This window comes from Corapipo altera, unplaced genomic scaffold (assembly GCF_003945725.1).
Source record: "Corapipo altera isolate COAL_440 unplaced genomic scaffold, ASM394572v1 2b, whole genome shotgun sequence".
Lineage (NCBI taxonomy): Eukaryota > Metazoa > Chordata > Aves > Passeriformes > Pipridae > Corapipo > Corapipo altera.
The window spans coordinates 18,210,773-18,227,987 of NW_020884874.1; the positions used below are offsets into that span (position 1 = coordinate 18,210,773).

The 17,215-nt window shown below is 40.2% G+C and overlaps 1 protein-coding gene across 4 annotated transcripts in view; it reads left to right on the forward strand.

The window, feature by feature from the left end:
* The first annotated feature begins 15,674 nt into the window (after positions 1 to 15,674).
* L3MBTL3 (L3MBTL3, histone methyl-lysine binding protein) overlaps positions 15,675 to 17,215 on the forward strand; it is a 77,245-nt gene continuing 75,704 nt past the window's right edge. Inside the window, exon 1 of one of the 4 annotated variants that reach the window (XM_027633923.1) lies at positions 15,675 to 15,751. In XM_027633923.1, coding sequence (XP_027489724.1) covers positions 15,675 to 15,751 — 77 coding nt within the window. Of the gene's footprint in view, positions 15,842 to 17,079; positions 17,171 to 17,215 lie in introns of those variants that run through there. The other 3 variants (XM_027633925.1, XM_027633924.1, XM_027633926.1) reach the window with 3 other exon arrangements.

Below are 17,215 nucleotides of genomic sequence, written 5' to 3' on the forward strand. Positions count from 1 at the left end.
TTATTGCCACCCTCTACAGGCCTCAGGGATAGTGTAGGCATCACCCTCAGCATGCTTGTTAAAGTTCAACTATGTAGTAAAGAAATCATTGCAATGGGATCTCATGCATAGGGCCATTAGTTATTCACCAGCAAGAATCAGCATGGCATTTTTCTGCCTCATGAACAATTAGCAACATGTAAGCAAGTTATTATCCTAAGTCTTTTGATATTCCTCTTAAGTACCAGAGATCAACCACACCTGGATATGGGACCTCAGCAGAACAAATTCATGCTTTAAGGCTGTGCTGACGATTCCTGCTTCTATTGTCACGCTCAGTGTGTCCTTCCTATATATGTAGATTTTCACTCATTTCATAGGTGGAAAGAAATAACCACCTTAGATTTGCCAAGGACTGGAGAGGACTTTTTCTTCCTCTGCTATGCAAAGTGCGGTTCGTCTTCTGAGATCACATCACCTACTGGGCTGTCAGCTCTTGCCATGGCCTTGGGCACAAGTGTTACCTTCTGTATCCTGTTTTTTGACTGTGGCTAACAAATCTCTTACTTTTTTGGGCATTGGAACATTATTCATCTAACTTAATAGCTTAATTTTGAATGTAATACAGTAACATGTCTGACTGAAACCTAATTGTATCCTACAGGATGTAAAACTACAGGGTCTAATGACTCCTTCTGGCCATGGGCTGTGAAAACAAAAGATCATAGGTGCTGGAACTTGCAAGGTCACCTTATTGCAACACTGAAAACAATGTTTTCAATTTTTGTAGCCAAAATGCCAGACCATCGATCTGAATATACAGTTATGAGTTTTTCCTTGCAAATGAATTACTTTTGAAAATTTAGCCCCTCCATCGACTTTTCTTTCATATAGAAGGTAAGGGAACACAGTTCTCACCTTAAATCATCTCTTTTATGGTTTAAAGTGGCTCTTTTAAATAAAATTAAATGAATGTTTAAAAAACTATTTAGTGTCTCTGATTTTAATCTCATGAACTTTTTTCAGCACAAGATATTGTCTTACTTGAAGGAAAATTGCTTAGAGAAAGCTCCTGCAATATTTTAAATCTGTAGTCCAAATTCAGTAACGTTCTCACAACCTAGAAGATTGAAGTCATTTTTCTGTAACAGATTGTTAACTTTTCCTATGAAAAAGGAATTTTTTTTGAAACTGTGAGCATACATCCTCGTACACATTTAAAATAGCAAAAAACATTCCTTCTTTTTGAGTGACCTCTTTAGAAGAGAAGGGATTGTCTCTGCTATGAGAACAGTTGTGTTAGGAAACAGAACAGGGTCTCAGGAATTTTCTTTTTTCTTCCTTAAACTTTCTTTGGGGAATTTAGGAGCCCTGAGCTTTCCTGTGCCTCTGCCATCAGTCTACAGTTATGTGGGAGAACAATATTTTCTGAATGTTTGGGTTGGGGGAAGGCGATATGAGATCTCTTAATGCAAGGTGCCACAGTGCATATGTCCACAACAGGAAAAAAAAGAAAAAGGAAAATAATATTACACACACCAATGACCGATTCTATCTGAAGTTTCCATCATTTAATACTCTTAGTGAGTAATAAATTTAAATTTGTCTGTGCTATCTGCAGTTCTGATGCAGTTATTTGTGTCTGAATTTCTTTTTGTTTTGGTTTGTTGGTTTTTTTCTTATTACAACATCATGAGCTGTAAACACCCCTCCAGGACTAGGAATGCCCTGAGTTTGATTTCAGCTGAACCAAGCATGCTTATGGTTTCCCTCATGTAACCCTTTGCTTTCAGTCCTCTAGCCTGAGAAGTTACGCAGCAAACTGTTCTGCTGTTAGGCACTCATCTCAGTATGTGAAACCTGACTCACTAAAAGATATAAAACACTCCTCTGAATTTCATCCTCCCATATTACTACAAAAAATATTCCTATTCTACCGCACATTTTTGGCTCTGTAACTTCCTACATTAGCTGTCATTTAATGAACTCTACTTGGTACGAGAGAATCACAGTCTGTGTTTCTTGAGTTGGAAAATAAAATTAATACAATATTCAGACTATCGTTCCATTTAAATTAATTTGTTTATACAATATTCTACTGTAACTTCAAATTGTAGTCCAGTTTCTGTCCAAAAGTGGAGGTTCTATTTTAGTTACAAAGCTTAACCACATAGGTTTTTATTCAGTAAATGCAAGATACAGTGGCTTTCTCATTCCAAAACTATTACTTTTTTTTCTCCTTATGTATTTAATTCAAGAACATAGTTGACTCCTTGCATGAGATGAATCACAAGCTAACCAAAAGAGTGCCAAAAGCCCTGTAGGACTGAACTAAATGTTCAAGTTGAAACAAACAAAGCCATGTAGTTTTGCATAAATAAGAGAGTTGTTTATTGAAGTATTCAAGTTGAAATCAATTTTGGAACAAAGAATTAATTCTGCTTCTCTATTTGGAGGAACATCTGTACCTGAAGATCGGTTTGAGGTGAGAAGCATTAACTGCCATAGAACGGGAAAGCCAAACCTATTCTGTAATATTCACTGTCCAACGTACCAAGGACCCAACTTTTCAAGTCCTTATGCCTGAAGCATTATTCCAGCAGAATTCAGCTATGACTAGCCAACACTATTTCAAACTAGATCTCACATCTCTGGGTAGCTCTCTGAAAATGTGAAATTAGTGGCCATTTGGAAATTACTTGTTTAGTATCATATGATAACTGTTGGAAGAAAAGAAGGAACCTAATTTTCAGCATCTCCATGCACGTGGCTTCCCTTCTAGCAATCCACTGCTTAATGCATTTCACACCTTCTGGCTGCCAGACTCAATGAAGCAGGAGTTTTGTAACCTTCAATATATAACCTTGTGGAAACCCAGAGGAGATTTCTTATAATGGGGTTCCCTGAGTAAGGCTGGATTTCTGTAGAAGAAATAGTCTATCATCATGCCACAAGAGTGTATCATTGTGCTTGTGCCCAAGGGTTCAAATTAAAGTTTCAAAAGCAGTGTCAATGCCGGCATTTCCTATGTGTTAAAAGTTTGCATTTAACCTTGCATTGCACCTTTAAAATGTTTTTTGACTCTCATTCACAGTCTTCTTCATGCCTTTTACATTTTGTCTTCTTACCTACCTCAATAGTTCAGCTTAAACACTGACCAGCTCCCAGGCTACCAGAAAGCCCTCTTGCACTATCTAACCCATGGTATGGCTGGTGTTAATTTTTGTCCCCATTCCTTGAAATCTTCATCTAATTCTTTTCACATATTGTCCTGGTCACTTTGCTCAGCTAACCTCAGTTCTCTTCCTTTGTTCCCCTAGGTTGTTTGTCATCCTTTTAACCTCATCTTCCACACAAGCTCCCAGTCCCAGTCTCCTGTATATACACATGGCTATTCATGGTCCCACCCTCTCACTCATCACACCCCTTTCCTTTCTTTCTCCATGTATATAATCACAAACTCCTAAATTTCACTTTTGTCTACACTGCATTCAAATTAATTTGTTTTCTCTTCTGCACTCTGTCAATAGAAATGTCCCTGAGAGGCACACATTTTGTGGAGGTTGGCTATAATCGCATGAACAATTAAGTCTCTGGAGCCTTGAGCAGGTCCACAGCAGAGACAGACTCTTCAGAGTTTTCAGCTAAATATCTAGCTAGTCTTTTCTGAACCCTGGCACAATGGAATTTTTCAAATGTAGATAGGTTTTAAGAGGAGTAGCCTTGAATAATTCTTTAGCGTAAGGCACCTCCACTCCTGTCAAGTTTAATATTTTTACTTCAATAACTGGATGGAGTAAAACTTTCAATGTAAAAACCTACAGCATTTTCAGCTCTGGCAACATAACACACTTTTTGTCTAGCCCTGTCCTCATAAAAGCTTACAATATTTTATCTGTAAATGAAGAAACAAACAAGAAAATAATGCTAAGGAAGAGCACCTGGTAAGAAATTTGTCAGTTAAAACCCTTTGACAAAGTAACGATAAGAGGTGTCTTGAAGTGAGAAATGTTGGGACATCTTCACTACAGACTGTGCTATCAGATCCAATTACACTATATACAGTCACAAGCATTGTGTGTTAATTGGCTCCAGTGGAGTAACTTCCAAGGTGCCAAACCTCAAAGCAACTTCAAGCTTTGTGTTTAAAAAGATGAAGAATATTCAAACAAAAATGTATGCATCAAAAATGTCTTCTAAATGCTTTTTACCATCCTCACAGAATTACTCAAGGCTAAGGTCCACCTTCCCAACAGTTTGCAAAAATTAAGGTGTATATTGATATATATGAAAACTGTTACATATTCTTATACATGTAATACTTACCACAGAATCACAGACTATGTAGAGTTGGAAGGGACCCACAAGGATCATCAAGTCCAACTCCCAGCCCTGCACAGGGCAATGATAAGTTCATATTCCTATCTGTTTTAATTTAGACTGCTCGTCACTCACCTAGCTCCAGGTTCCTTAGTAGTTATTCCAGACAGGTCAAACTTGAGAGTTTTTTTTTAATTCAGCTTCCATACATAGAAGTGAACAATTATCATATTGAAAAAGTGAAATGTTTTCTCATCTTGAAGATCAGAACTGCTGATTTTTAAGCTACTTGTCAAGACTCATATGACTTTTTTAACTCAAGATATCTGAACGATATAATCCAAATTTTCAAAGAATCTAATGAATCCCCATCCAGCACATGTTACTGCAAAATGTCCTGCGTGACTCCTTTGATATTTTTTCCTATGGCAGCAATGAAGAGCTGGCTGGAGAGTCACCAGGAAGAGCTCACTGCTCAGACTCTACTGAGTCCAAGAACACCAATACTTCCTGCACCTTGGATCTGTGGACATTACTCTTTCTTGCTTGCTTGTAAAAGACCAAGTGATTCATATCCTCACAGTCAAGGCATCGTGTCTTTGGACTGCCAGAGGGGCATGGGACATGTTTGGTTTTGTCAGGAAGCAGTGATTCTTGTCAATTTGTTTATCAAGAACTTCTTTCTTCTTTGTGACCCTGCTTGCTGGGAATAATTACTTGGCAGAAGAATTGCTGTAAAAAGCTAAGTTCAGAAGTCAAAAGGGAAATCTTTGAATGAGTTACTTATTTACCCATCCCCAATGTGCTATTTGCGGCCCACAGAGGTTTTTATATGCGGATGACAGAGACATTTTAAATTTGCCATCTGAGTCTACAGGATCTCTTTGGTTACATTGGATTGGAGTGACGGGGGTGGATGAGTGGGGATGGGAGCTATTACTGGAGCTGGGGAAATCTCCCAGCTGTGCATTCCAGACCTGGGTGAACCTCAGCTGCTCTCTCACAGGCTGCACAGTTGTGTGAAGTCACTGCAAGTTGCCAGGGCTGCCATAACACTGCATCACACTGGGTGAGCTTTTTAGGGGTGACCATCAAAGGAACACTTGAGCTGAGAGCCCCAGAACATTTGGAAGCTGAGAACAGATTAAGGAAAGGAAATTAAATTTTTATTATGTGATCTGCAACCTTATACCCCTGCTGTTGAATGGCCATCCTTACACAAACAAAGAAATAATTTGCAAACACCTATTGAGACTTCAATTCAGGTTTGAGCAATTGAATTCCTCTCTTCTGCAATTTGAAAACTATGCTTTTAAACTAGATTTCCTATGTTTTCCAGTTTCCAGGTATGGAATTAATTGCAGGCAAATTTTAAATCAGTTCAATGAATGGTATACCCTTGTAAGACAAATCTGTCCACAGAATTCTAACTTTGCTTACAGGTCAGTTGTTCAGATGTTTCCTTTTAGAAAGTTGTTAGTTAAGGTTTCACAAAGCCATTGAATCCAACAGGAAAGATCAGATATATAAGATCAGATGAATCTGTACTGGTCACTGCAGTCTGTAGAAAGGGTTACACACAGAAGTTTCATACAAATACAATTGTAACTTGGTTTAGTTGTTTTAATTCACGTAGCTTATATTTGGTCTCATAGATCAGTCTTTCCTGATGCCAAGCATATGTAAAATACAATGATTTTAATTTTTCTTAACATTCACAATGTCAGAGGTATTTTCAGATCCTAAAGTTCCAATGTATAAACACATGATCCACTAAACCCATGAAGCTTTGGCTCCAGAAATACTCAATCATTTTTAGACTTGAGCAAAATTTTCAAAATGGTATAAAGGTTTTTTGAGCCCAGTTCCCAATTGGAATTACTATCCTATTGATCTCTCTGGGCTTTTGGCTGACCAGCCACTGAGCGGGTTTACAAGTGCATTTTATCTTCTAATTTTTTATTTTACCTAATTTCAAAAACATATATAATGATCACTGTTGCAATCTCACACAGATACACAGAGAATAAGGCAGCCACATTGTTTGAGGGATCAGGGTCCTCTTGACTATAGTGTTGCATTTAGTTTAAAACATCAACATTGCTCTCTAACCCACTAAGTACTTGAAATAATGGCATGATTTCTGGGTCTATCTGATCATATGTGCTATCTGGAGAAATCATCAGTTATTATGCAGAACTGATTTACTACATATCTGACTGATCCTGAACTACTGCAAATTTCTGATGTAGAATTCTTTTTTAATTCAGTCCACTTTGATACAGAAGCAAGAAAAAATTATTTGGATGGTTCTTCAATAGCCAGTGCAAGATGACCTTGTGGTCTAGACTAGTTTTAAGAGAACTGGGCTCTATATCATGGAGAATGCTTGGGTTTGGCTCTAATTAACAGTCAACTGAAATACGTCTGAGTCAACGCATGCTGAAATGAAGCTCTCTCTCGGCTAAGCTCAGGTGGCAACTGGAGCCTTAGTTTGCCTCAAGTGGCTACTTTTACATCTTTTTTAATGCAGAGAGGCTAACCAGTGCAAAAGAAGGCCAGGTTTTGCCATTTCAATGCTATACCTGATTGGTTAGATGTTTGTGTTATTGGTGAAACAACCAGATCTAGGCTGCAGAAACACTTGCTCCTGCCCCCTCCTGCCTCATATTATGAACTCTACATTAGAGGTACAAGGAGATGCAACGAAGTTAGAAATGATTTTCATTCTAATTCCCTATTTTCAGTCACTCATTACTTCAAGAAATATTTTAGGCTGAAATTTTCCATGCTTAGCTTTTACCAACATTTATTTTTCACCTATTAGGGTACTAGTGAATAGTTATGAAAGAATAGTAGGGAAATTTTGCCTGTTGTGAAAGGATTTTTGTGACATTGTAAATAAATAAATGCTATAGACAATAAAATTAAGCATTTGAAATAGAAAATGGCATGGAAATATTCATTACTTTGGAGTACATCATGCTCTTACTGTGAAGAAAACTAATTCTGAGTTAACTAAGTGTTAAGCATTCACAAGTTGGCTTTGGGCACCAGTAATGCCAGCTATAGTTAAAGAAAGGTGTTCTTGTTGTACACAGTTTTTTGGTTTAGGAACATATATTTCTTGATAAAATTAGACTGTGGGTATTGTAAAGTATTAAATATTCACAATTACCATGTTATACTTCCATTTTTTAGCTTTGAAGAGAACTACAACTTAAAATATTTGGAATATACCATATCAGGTTGTGAATTTTCAAGCTGTGCAAGAGAGGGGGGGCAACAGCAGTTGTAAATGCACATTGGTTTGAATTCCAGCTGAGAATCTACCTTGTCTGCCATGCACATATGCACGTGTCTGTTTCTGTAAGCATGTCTTGACATATTAGCTATTACAGCAGGTGAAGCAGCATGTGCAGTAAGTTTATATAATGTTTCTTGCCCGATTTAAATCTGCAGCTGCAGATTCCCTGATTTGTGCAGAACTGTGCTCACTAGATGGGTTGTAGGAACCTAAACAAAACTGTACAGCACTGTGGCCTATTCCAGAAATAAAAAAAATCTTAATTTTGCATAATATTTTTGTATGCAGCTTCTTCTTCTTCTTAGACCATGTCATCTTATATCAATCTTCTGATATTAATGCAAATCTTTATACTCAGAACTGGATACCCAACTTCCCTACAGAACGGTGTTGCACCAGGAAGAAAAACTGTTCACATTTTGGCTCACGTGATTGTAACCCAACATATTGCAGAGCTCCATGGATGCCTAATATAGGCCAAATATAACATGGCTTTCTTTATAGAAGTCCATTTATATAGGTGCTTTCTGCCTTCAGTAAATTATACAAGAAATAGCATTTTATTATAATATGATCCTGTTGTTATAGATGTGGGTCAGTCTATTTTTATGTGTCCTTATATAACTCAATTATTTGTTCCAGCTGAAACTTGGCTTACATTCCATAAAGAAGAGCAACCTCGTAATTTACCGAAAGATTAAGTAGTTTAATATAAATAAATAAATAAATATAGAGAGAGAGTATATACTCTTCTTGCTCATTACGATACATTTATATCTCTTTTTCATTGGATTGATGCTCAGAACTATCTCATCCAAAACACATGAAGTCAGAAGTATTATGAATGGAAAGAGATCATCATCATACAGCAGACAGTTTTTGGCAAAAATTTCTGAACTGAGAATTGCAATTCAGATATTCACATAGTCTGTAATGTAAGGTGCATATCTGAATTCACTGCATACTTAATAAAAGCAATAAACTTTTTGATGTACATGTTTGAATCCCACTCTGAGGAACATTCATCCACTGACTTTCTATGAAGCCTTAGCTCCAAACTCAGTACTTAAGAGAGACACCATAAGTTAGTCCCTTAGAACAGCCCCTAGGTGAGGTTTGTGTACTAGCAGTACACTTACACATCATCATCACTGCCGTTATTTCTGTGAATAAAGTGAAAAATATGCACGGTGTTTTCAGGATGATTGAATATTTATGAAATTACTAGTTATATCTATGTTTACTCAGAGGACTGGTGTGAGGGGAAGAGACTTACTCTTTGCAGCCAGAGAAGTCCATTGTTGGTTTTTAGCCAATGATCTCAAAGTTCTTCTGTGCTTTCTTGGATACTTACAACTTTTAAATGTTCCCTGGGAACTTGCCAACACCCTTAAATGCAGTATTTGTGCACTGCAAATCTAAAAGTCCTTTAGTCTAAGATTAATTTTTCCAGTTTAAGTATTTGGAGGTTAGGTAGAAAAGGGTAGACATGCTTCTCAGTACAATACTATAATAATATTAACGATTATACAGTTGATGTTTCTATATTACATCATCTTCTTTCTAAAATTTAAGCCACAGAGGATTTCGATTTGCAAAGAATTTCCTGAGGGGTAAGAAGTTAGGAGGGCTTGATGCAAAGCGTTATGTGAAGCTTATCTTGGAATAAGTGAAAATGAACTAGTTTCAGCAAAAGTATTCTTTTTGAAGTTCTGTTCCTCTTGAAAGCTTAAGAGCACGCATCAGTTCTATTATCATTGGATATTGAAATCAAATCCTGTTGTGGGAAACTGTAAATGTAAACCAATACAAAGTGGTTCTTCCACAAATAGGCATTAGCCTGCACGGACTAATAACGTATAGAGTTCAGTACTCAGAGCAAAAAGAATATCCTGTCTGCTTTGTTGTGGTAGACAGGAGACTGAGTTCTCCATTGAAATGTGTTTGTCAAACCTTGAATTCTACAGCAAACAGGTACTCCCACCTCTTACTATTGTGTGTAATTATTTTACTAAGAATATTAATTCACACTCATAATTATTTTCTAGATAATAAATGAGATTTTGGCAGATTGATTTCCTAGCATGAGGAGTTAGCGCATAGTTTAAAAGTCCAGTACAAAAACTCCCCGTCACTTACTGAAGCCACAATTTACACTTACATGTACACTTACATTACATTTACTATTTACATATATGGATATATTGATAGCACAATGCCCACTATTCCAGACCAGGAATTGTACGAGTTGACTCCGCAAAGCCTGATGAATCAGGATCATTGCCAATGACATATAAATTTCTCAGATTCTGAATAATCCATTCGTTGTCAGTCTCAAAAACAGGTCCCATTAATATTCTCTGTTGCTTGTCAAAGACGGGAATGCTATTGCTGCATATCCACCTGACACAATATCACTGGAAAAATGTTATAAAAGACTCATCTTGTTCTACAAGGGATGTTGGACCTAACAGCAAAAAGGAGATGCTTTGTCTGTTGCTTCAATTGCAGTCATATTTGGTAGGCCTAGTGAATACCCATTCTGCTGCAATCCTAACTCTGAATTCTCAGGTAAGGAAAACCTCTTCTCAACGTCCAAAAAAGCTTCATTCAATGTTTCCTGCAGCCTAGCTGATTTCTAGTTTCCTTCTACTGCCTTTAAGAGTTGGCATCAGGCTTTTGCATTAGCCGGTGTAAAAGGAAAAATCTCTTTGCTCAGTGTGAACCTGTGCATTATCCCACATACATCAAGCATGTATTGCCTGTTATATGCGATCTGTCTTACATCATCAGTATCTTTTTTTTTTTTAAAAAAGGGAGCTATTTACTCGGTGGAACACACTATTAGACAAAAAGGATTGAAAATAAAGAAAGAAGAGTCTGCATGCATACTTTGAGTCATCTGCTCTTACATCTAATATAAGCAATATTTGGGATTCTTTCCTCTTCATCTACTGCTGTACCAATTTATATTTTACTAGGAATGTCCACATGTGATTGTGAGTCACTAAGTCTGACACATGTTGCTCTAAAAACTCTCTATTGCTCTCCAGGGAGAGCAAGTTAGAGCAAGTTCTCACTCTGCCATTGTGTTTTAAGGACCTTGGATGGGACTTCCTCCTCTTTTCCCTATGCTGTCAGGCTTTGCTATACAAGCAGACCCACAACATGAGTTATTTATTCACTTCTAGACATTTTTCAGCAGCAGTTATAGATCCAGAAATTCCACAAACAATTATTAAAATAACCCCTGATTTTGTTGCCTATTTCAACAGAATTGTTTTCCACCTAAGGAGTGCAGACTGCAACCGTTTCTCATTCAGTTCCTGTTCCCCAGAGTGATGTTTGTTCCTGTGCTGCCTCATCAACTTGCCTTCTTTGTGCTTATTAAAAATACAGCCTTAGTTCTCAGACTGACTACTAGCTTTTGGATGACAAATCTGGAGTATCCAGCCTGAACAAGCTGTCCAATGCAATGCTCTGCTGCAAGGCTGTTGTAATCTTAAGCACAGTTTGAGTCAAAGCCTTTTACTAAGGGAAATGATAATGGCCCTTATATGTAGAGTGTGCCATACACCTTAGAAAAGAGCATGCAGGAATACAGCTCTATATCAAAAAAAGCCCTGTGGTGGTTGCCCTCTTTCCCACTCATAATGAAGATATTGCTCATTACTATCCCTTCAAACTGCATGTAGTAAACTCCAGTTTTAAAGACTGCAAATCTCCTGCTGTTTCCATCTTTGCCTGACACAGGCTCCCTCCCTTCTTCCCCCTTTCCTTCCTTGCTCCCTTACACTCTGTTTGCTTCTTTCCACACCACTTCTCCTCTGTGGTCTCTCTTTTACTACTCCCCTCACCTTTCCCCTCCCACAGGACCTTTATTCATTGACGTATCATCCATTCCAGATTGCACAATCTCTGCTGTACCTTGGTACCTCTCCTCTCTTGCACGCGAAATGGTGCCCTCTTCTGCTTCCTTCAACTGATTTAAGATTTACCAATGCTCCAAGCCCTTCCCTAATGTCCAACCCATATATCCAAGCTTCTAACTTCAGCCCTCTCCTGGCTCAAGAGTCCTCATCAATATTACTAATTTGCACTTGACCCACTCTTACAAATTACTTTTTCTGCTTTTACAATTCATTATGATGGTTCAATGCTTCCGAAACTTTTCATAGGTAATATTGCTTTGGATTAAGTTCGGCACTGACAATCCCATAACTGCCCTATCTGGCTTTGAATTTCTTCAGGATGAAGACCACCTCTGGACATCTTTGTTGTCTTGCAACTTTGATGAAATCTTTGAAACTCCTACTTCTACAATGCCTCAAAACACCTAATTTTGGAAAAAGAAGCTACCCAAAGCTGCACCTAGACTGTATCCAGGTACATATAGGGCTGAAGCCTGCCTGGAAAATGCTGCAGTTTCCTTCAAGTATTCAGGCTCGAGTTTCTCTCCCAGGAAAAAAAGACCATTGTGCACCCAAGTCTCACTCTGGTAGGGAATTGGGATGTGGCCAGGGCAGGCACACATATTTTCAAGCTAGGAAGTATTACTGGCACTCTGGTGTAACATCTGAATCAACTTGGATAATTATTCTGGGATTAGTGGCAAAACCAGTCAATTCTATTGATAATAAGTGAGTCATTATTCCTTCACATCAGTGTGGACATCAAGTTCTCTAGAGAAGGAGACAGCACTGTTGAGGAGAACTGGAATCAACATGGTCTGCAATTTGCTTGCCTTTATTGCTAGATGAGCACATACACCATCTCTCCTCATCCCCGGTTTCTTAAAGCCTTCACACTTCCATTTTCTTGGCTTAGAGTTTTACATAATAATGTACACAATATTTTTCCTAGTGATTGCCCCCAAGCCTCATTCCTGTCCTCCAGGTTGGGTAAGAATCACATGGTAGACAGATGACTGTCACTGGTGAGAAAGGCCACACAATCAGCTGCACATGTTCCTAGAAAAAGAGTGATAATATGTCCCATGCAGGCTATTTTTTATTAATAAAACCAGCTTTAAGGTATCTTCATCTGTATTGCAGAACTCAAGACCCCCAAAATGTCAGGAATTTGGTAAAATGTAAATACTGATTCTCTTTTTCTCAGTTTATGTAGACACTTGCTGAGATCACACAACGGTATGAACCCAACTGAATGGATAACATATATTTCTTTGCTCTCACCCCCTTAAATGGTATTCAAGATTTGGAATTTGGAAGCCATGTATTTGGATGTTCATGTACATGCTCTTAGAAAAATAATCAGTATTTGGCTACAGCACAAACACCTATTCAGTGAGTTACAAGAATACTCAGAGAGAGGCCAAATTTAGATACTCCAAAATCTGTCATTAAACATACTGCCAAAATCATATTAAATGCCATACTTACATATAGAAAACAAGTGTTCAAAAATCTCTGCCTTTGGAATACAGATGGAAGTCTAGTATTAAATAAAATGGCAACAGAACTACTGTTTAAAGACCATATTTGAATAATGTTTAATCTATTTTTATTCAATAAATTTCTATTGACAAAATAATGGGTTTATTATACATCACAAGCTAACATATTATGATTAGGGCAAAGATCAAAGAAGAGACAGAGAACAACAGAGGTACCTTTACTAATTTCACGGGTCCTTTTATTTTAACCAAAGAGTATCCATTTGAAACTACTGAAACAATAAAGCAGCTTGTGCTGGTTCAAATCCATGGTTTCAGTTATCAATATACACTTTTTCAATATACATCATTTTCCACCTCTGTCATCATTTTCTGTAAGGGGGTATACTCCTATGACTATGTTTCCTTTTAAGATTTTCAGAGGAAAGGGACAAAATTTTTCAAGCATAAATAAAATAACAGCAGATAACTCATCAGTTGTATTCTTAGAAATGTATTTTTGTAACAGGGTATGTTACACCCTCCCCCAAAACATCAATATCGTCTGGAGAATAATCAGTACAGGTTGAGCATCCTAAAGAGTTTTAAATACCAGCCAACTTAATGTTACAATAGAATGATCTAGTTATTTGGTAACTATCTGACTTAAAACATTTCCCAACATTATGAAATTATTTTCAAAAAAGCACTGAAGTACTTCAGTTACAGTTTATTCTTTGTTTCTAACACATATATTTCCTCAACTAAGAGTTCACTGGTGGAAAGTAGGAATTTTCTCATCCTTCACTATTTTTTGCATTTGTGTTTTAGAAGAGTTAAAGTGTATGTTATCACTGATTATTACAATTAGGTTAATACTGTTTTCTGTAATTAGTTTCTAATGAACATATGTTTATTGATGAAAACTGCAGCCTATATGCAATGCCATTTCAGCTGAAGGGGTGGGAGAATCTCATCATAGCTCCTCATAAAATAACTACAATGTATTTTGCTTAGGCACAGATCCTGCAAATATTTAGGCATGAGCCCCATTTCACTGCTGTGAAAAAAAATAATTTAAATAAATAGAAACTGTCAAGACAGTACGGTAAAAGCCTAGTTGTCTCAATTTTTTGAGCATGGGCATAGTTAAAGGGAGCAGAGTTGTCCAGCTGGATTCTTAAATATTTTAACACACATTCTGAAGTAAATACTCTACTGAACAGATGCTTAGACTAGGAAGTCCTGTCAGAGAATGGCCCATCTCTATCCTGTGTCCAGTGCAATGTTGTCCCCATCATGGGGATCATTTGCAAATACAGTATATACCCATAATAGCAAAAAGGTTTTCTTTAGTCTTGTTATTTCTATTTACTTCTACTGATACTTATATTTATTCCTGGCTATCTATTAGTATTTATTATTATTTCTGTTCCAGTAATTTTGGCCAAAGTTGGCAGCATAATTGTAGAAGGAAGCATACTTACAATCAAGCCAAAGTTTGGTCATTGATCTCTACTGGGATTAACAAAAGACATATTGAGATTTTAGAGTTGTTTTAAGAGATATAAGATAATAAGCCAAACTATTAAAAATTCAAAATTCACTTTGCAAGTTTTTGCCTTTAGGACAGAGTGATCTTAGGGAGATAGCATATAGTCTGAAAAAAATATTTAGGATTAGTATAATTGTGTTCTGTGTTGTTTTCTTCTTTGCCTCAAACTACATATATATATGTATACACAGTTTTAAAAGTATCTTATATACATCTGATTGCAGTCCTCCATCTTCCCTCTTCTCCAGTTAGGCCTCATGTAGGTTTATCTTGCGTAATGTTCTTTTGCTAACAGACCTCCTTGCAGGTGAAGGAAGTCCATCCAGGATAAACCCATGAAACAAAAAGGGCCTTCAGTTTTTACTGTTCTCTGAACCAGTGACAGAGAACTAATGCTGAGGATGGCATTTTTCCTTGAGAATACAGGGCCCTGATGGAGAGGATTCAGGCAGGTGGCACATTTGAAACTAGTTTTATTTTGTAAGCTGGCTAGGTTGCAAATGAGACGAGGCTCATCACAAGGACCGTGTCCGTACTGAACGGATGCTGTACTTCGGGAGCGCAGAAGGAGCCTGGCTCCGCGCTGCCCGGCCTCAGACTTCCACCCCGGGTGTCCCCTCGCTGGCCGCACCGCAGGGCAGCGCCTCTCCCGCAGGACCCGCACTTTCCTTACTGGAACCCAGCTGTCCTGCCTCTCCCCACGTCTCTTCTATGCAGAGGATGGGGCCAAGAGCCACAGACAGGCTCACCCCGGTCCCCTGGTGCCCACCACCCAACCTCAGCAGCACCTGGCGGGACCCCCGAGGGCCGCACCTCCCTCCTCCCCGAAAAGTGCAAGAAGGCATTATTTTTGAAAGCGCCCAAAATAGCGCGCGTCTGCTGCACAAGTCTCCTTATTATTCCTCCAGCGTCGGCAGTGAATCAGGGGGAGGATGCACCTCCGTCGGAGCCCTTGCCGGCGGCCGCGTTTTGGGTGAGGGCTATGCCTGCCGCCGATCGCCGGGTGCCGGGTGCGGGCGGTCGGGGCGCAGCGGCAGCGCAGGCGAGGGAGGAAGAGGAGCCGCGGCGGCGGCGGCGGCGGCAGTTTCCCCTTTCCCCAGCCCTGGCTCCGCGGGCGCATGCTCACTGTGCCCGCAGCCCTGGACCATATTTGTCAGGACTACTCGAGAGACGGAGAAAGAGAGAATTTGGGGGGGTAAGGAGCGGCGGGTTCCGATCTGATCCGCAAGCCGTGTAGGGAGCCGCGATGGCAAAGGCTGGTGACGGGTTTTAATTTTCCCCTTAGGTGAGGATGAAAGTTAGCGAGAGCGCGAGAGATAAAGGGAGAGACGCACCTCCTCTCCCTCCCTTACGAAACGTATCTGGGGAAGGGGAGGGGGGCTTCTCCCCCACCACCTCGAGCAGAAAGGATGGAAGTTAATGCCGGGGAAAGTGGGCAAGTGACTCGCAAGTGGCTGGGGAGCGGCCGAGACACCGGGGATCTCACTAAATCATAAGTGTACGAGTGTGAAAGAGGAACAAAAGAAAGAGAGAGGTGCCTGGTATTTCTTTTTCTCTTCCCAAACACATGAAGGGAGTACATGTATATATATATATGCGCTAAATATTTATATACATACACAGGCACGCACGCAAGTATGTGTATGTACATATGTATATATATATGTACGGGGGAGGGAGCTGTGGAAATGTGTGTGGGGGGGGGGTTTTGTTTGGGGGGGGGGGGGGAAGTGGGTTCCGAAGGGAGGGGGAAGGGAAGGGGAGAGACATTTTGCAGACTTGCCCCACCAATGAGCTTGTCAGTTGGCTCCATTTAATGACACTTACGGGGCACCGCCGCGCCGTTGGGAACAATGTGATGCGGGTGCCGCGGCCGGGCGGCGGGGGGGGAGCGGCAGGGGGGGCACGGGTGTGCGTGTGCGTGTGAGCGCCGGGCGGGGAGGTAGCGGAGCGGAGGGAGGGGGCTCGCTGCCACCCGAGCCCCCCCTCCCCAACCCCGGCTCTTTGTTCGCACAGGCTGAAGGACGGGGAGAAGTGCGAGCTGCGAGGGGGCAATGCGCAGCGGAGTGGGGTGCGAAAAAGCCCCGGGTTTTTTGGTCGGAAGCGGCGAGAGGTGGCGGCTGCCGGGATATACCGGTTGAATGTGCCGTGGCTGCCCGTGTGCGAAGGCCTCTCCAGCGCGCAGCGGAGAGTTTGTATTTTCCTTCGCTCCTGCACTTTGTGTGATTGTGTGCGAGAGATATTTAAAATATAATCATCTCCCAATTTCCGCCATTTTGGGGAAAGTTTGCACACACATACACATACCAAAAAAAAAAAAAAAAAAAAAAAAGCGCAAACTTCTAGCAATTTTTTTTTTTTTTTTTTTTTTAAGAGACGAAAAAAAAAAGTCTTTTGCTCGAGTGCTCAGTTCCTGCCTCTGTGCGGTGCGTGCGCCGCGCTCGCTGCGGCAGACATGTGAGGCGGCGGGGGAACGGCCCCTGCCCGCTCCGGGCTGCGTGCGGCGGCGGGGGCCGGCGCCTGTCACCGCCGCCGGCTCCGCGGGCTGGCCTCGAGGGGTACCGGGGGCTGGCCCCGGGCTGCCGGCCGTGTGTGCGAGCGCACATACACGTGAGTGCGTATTTTGCCGACGACGGGGGCGGGGGGGGGGGGGGGGGGG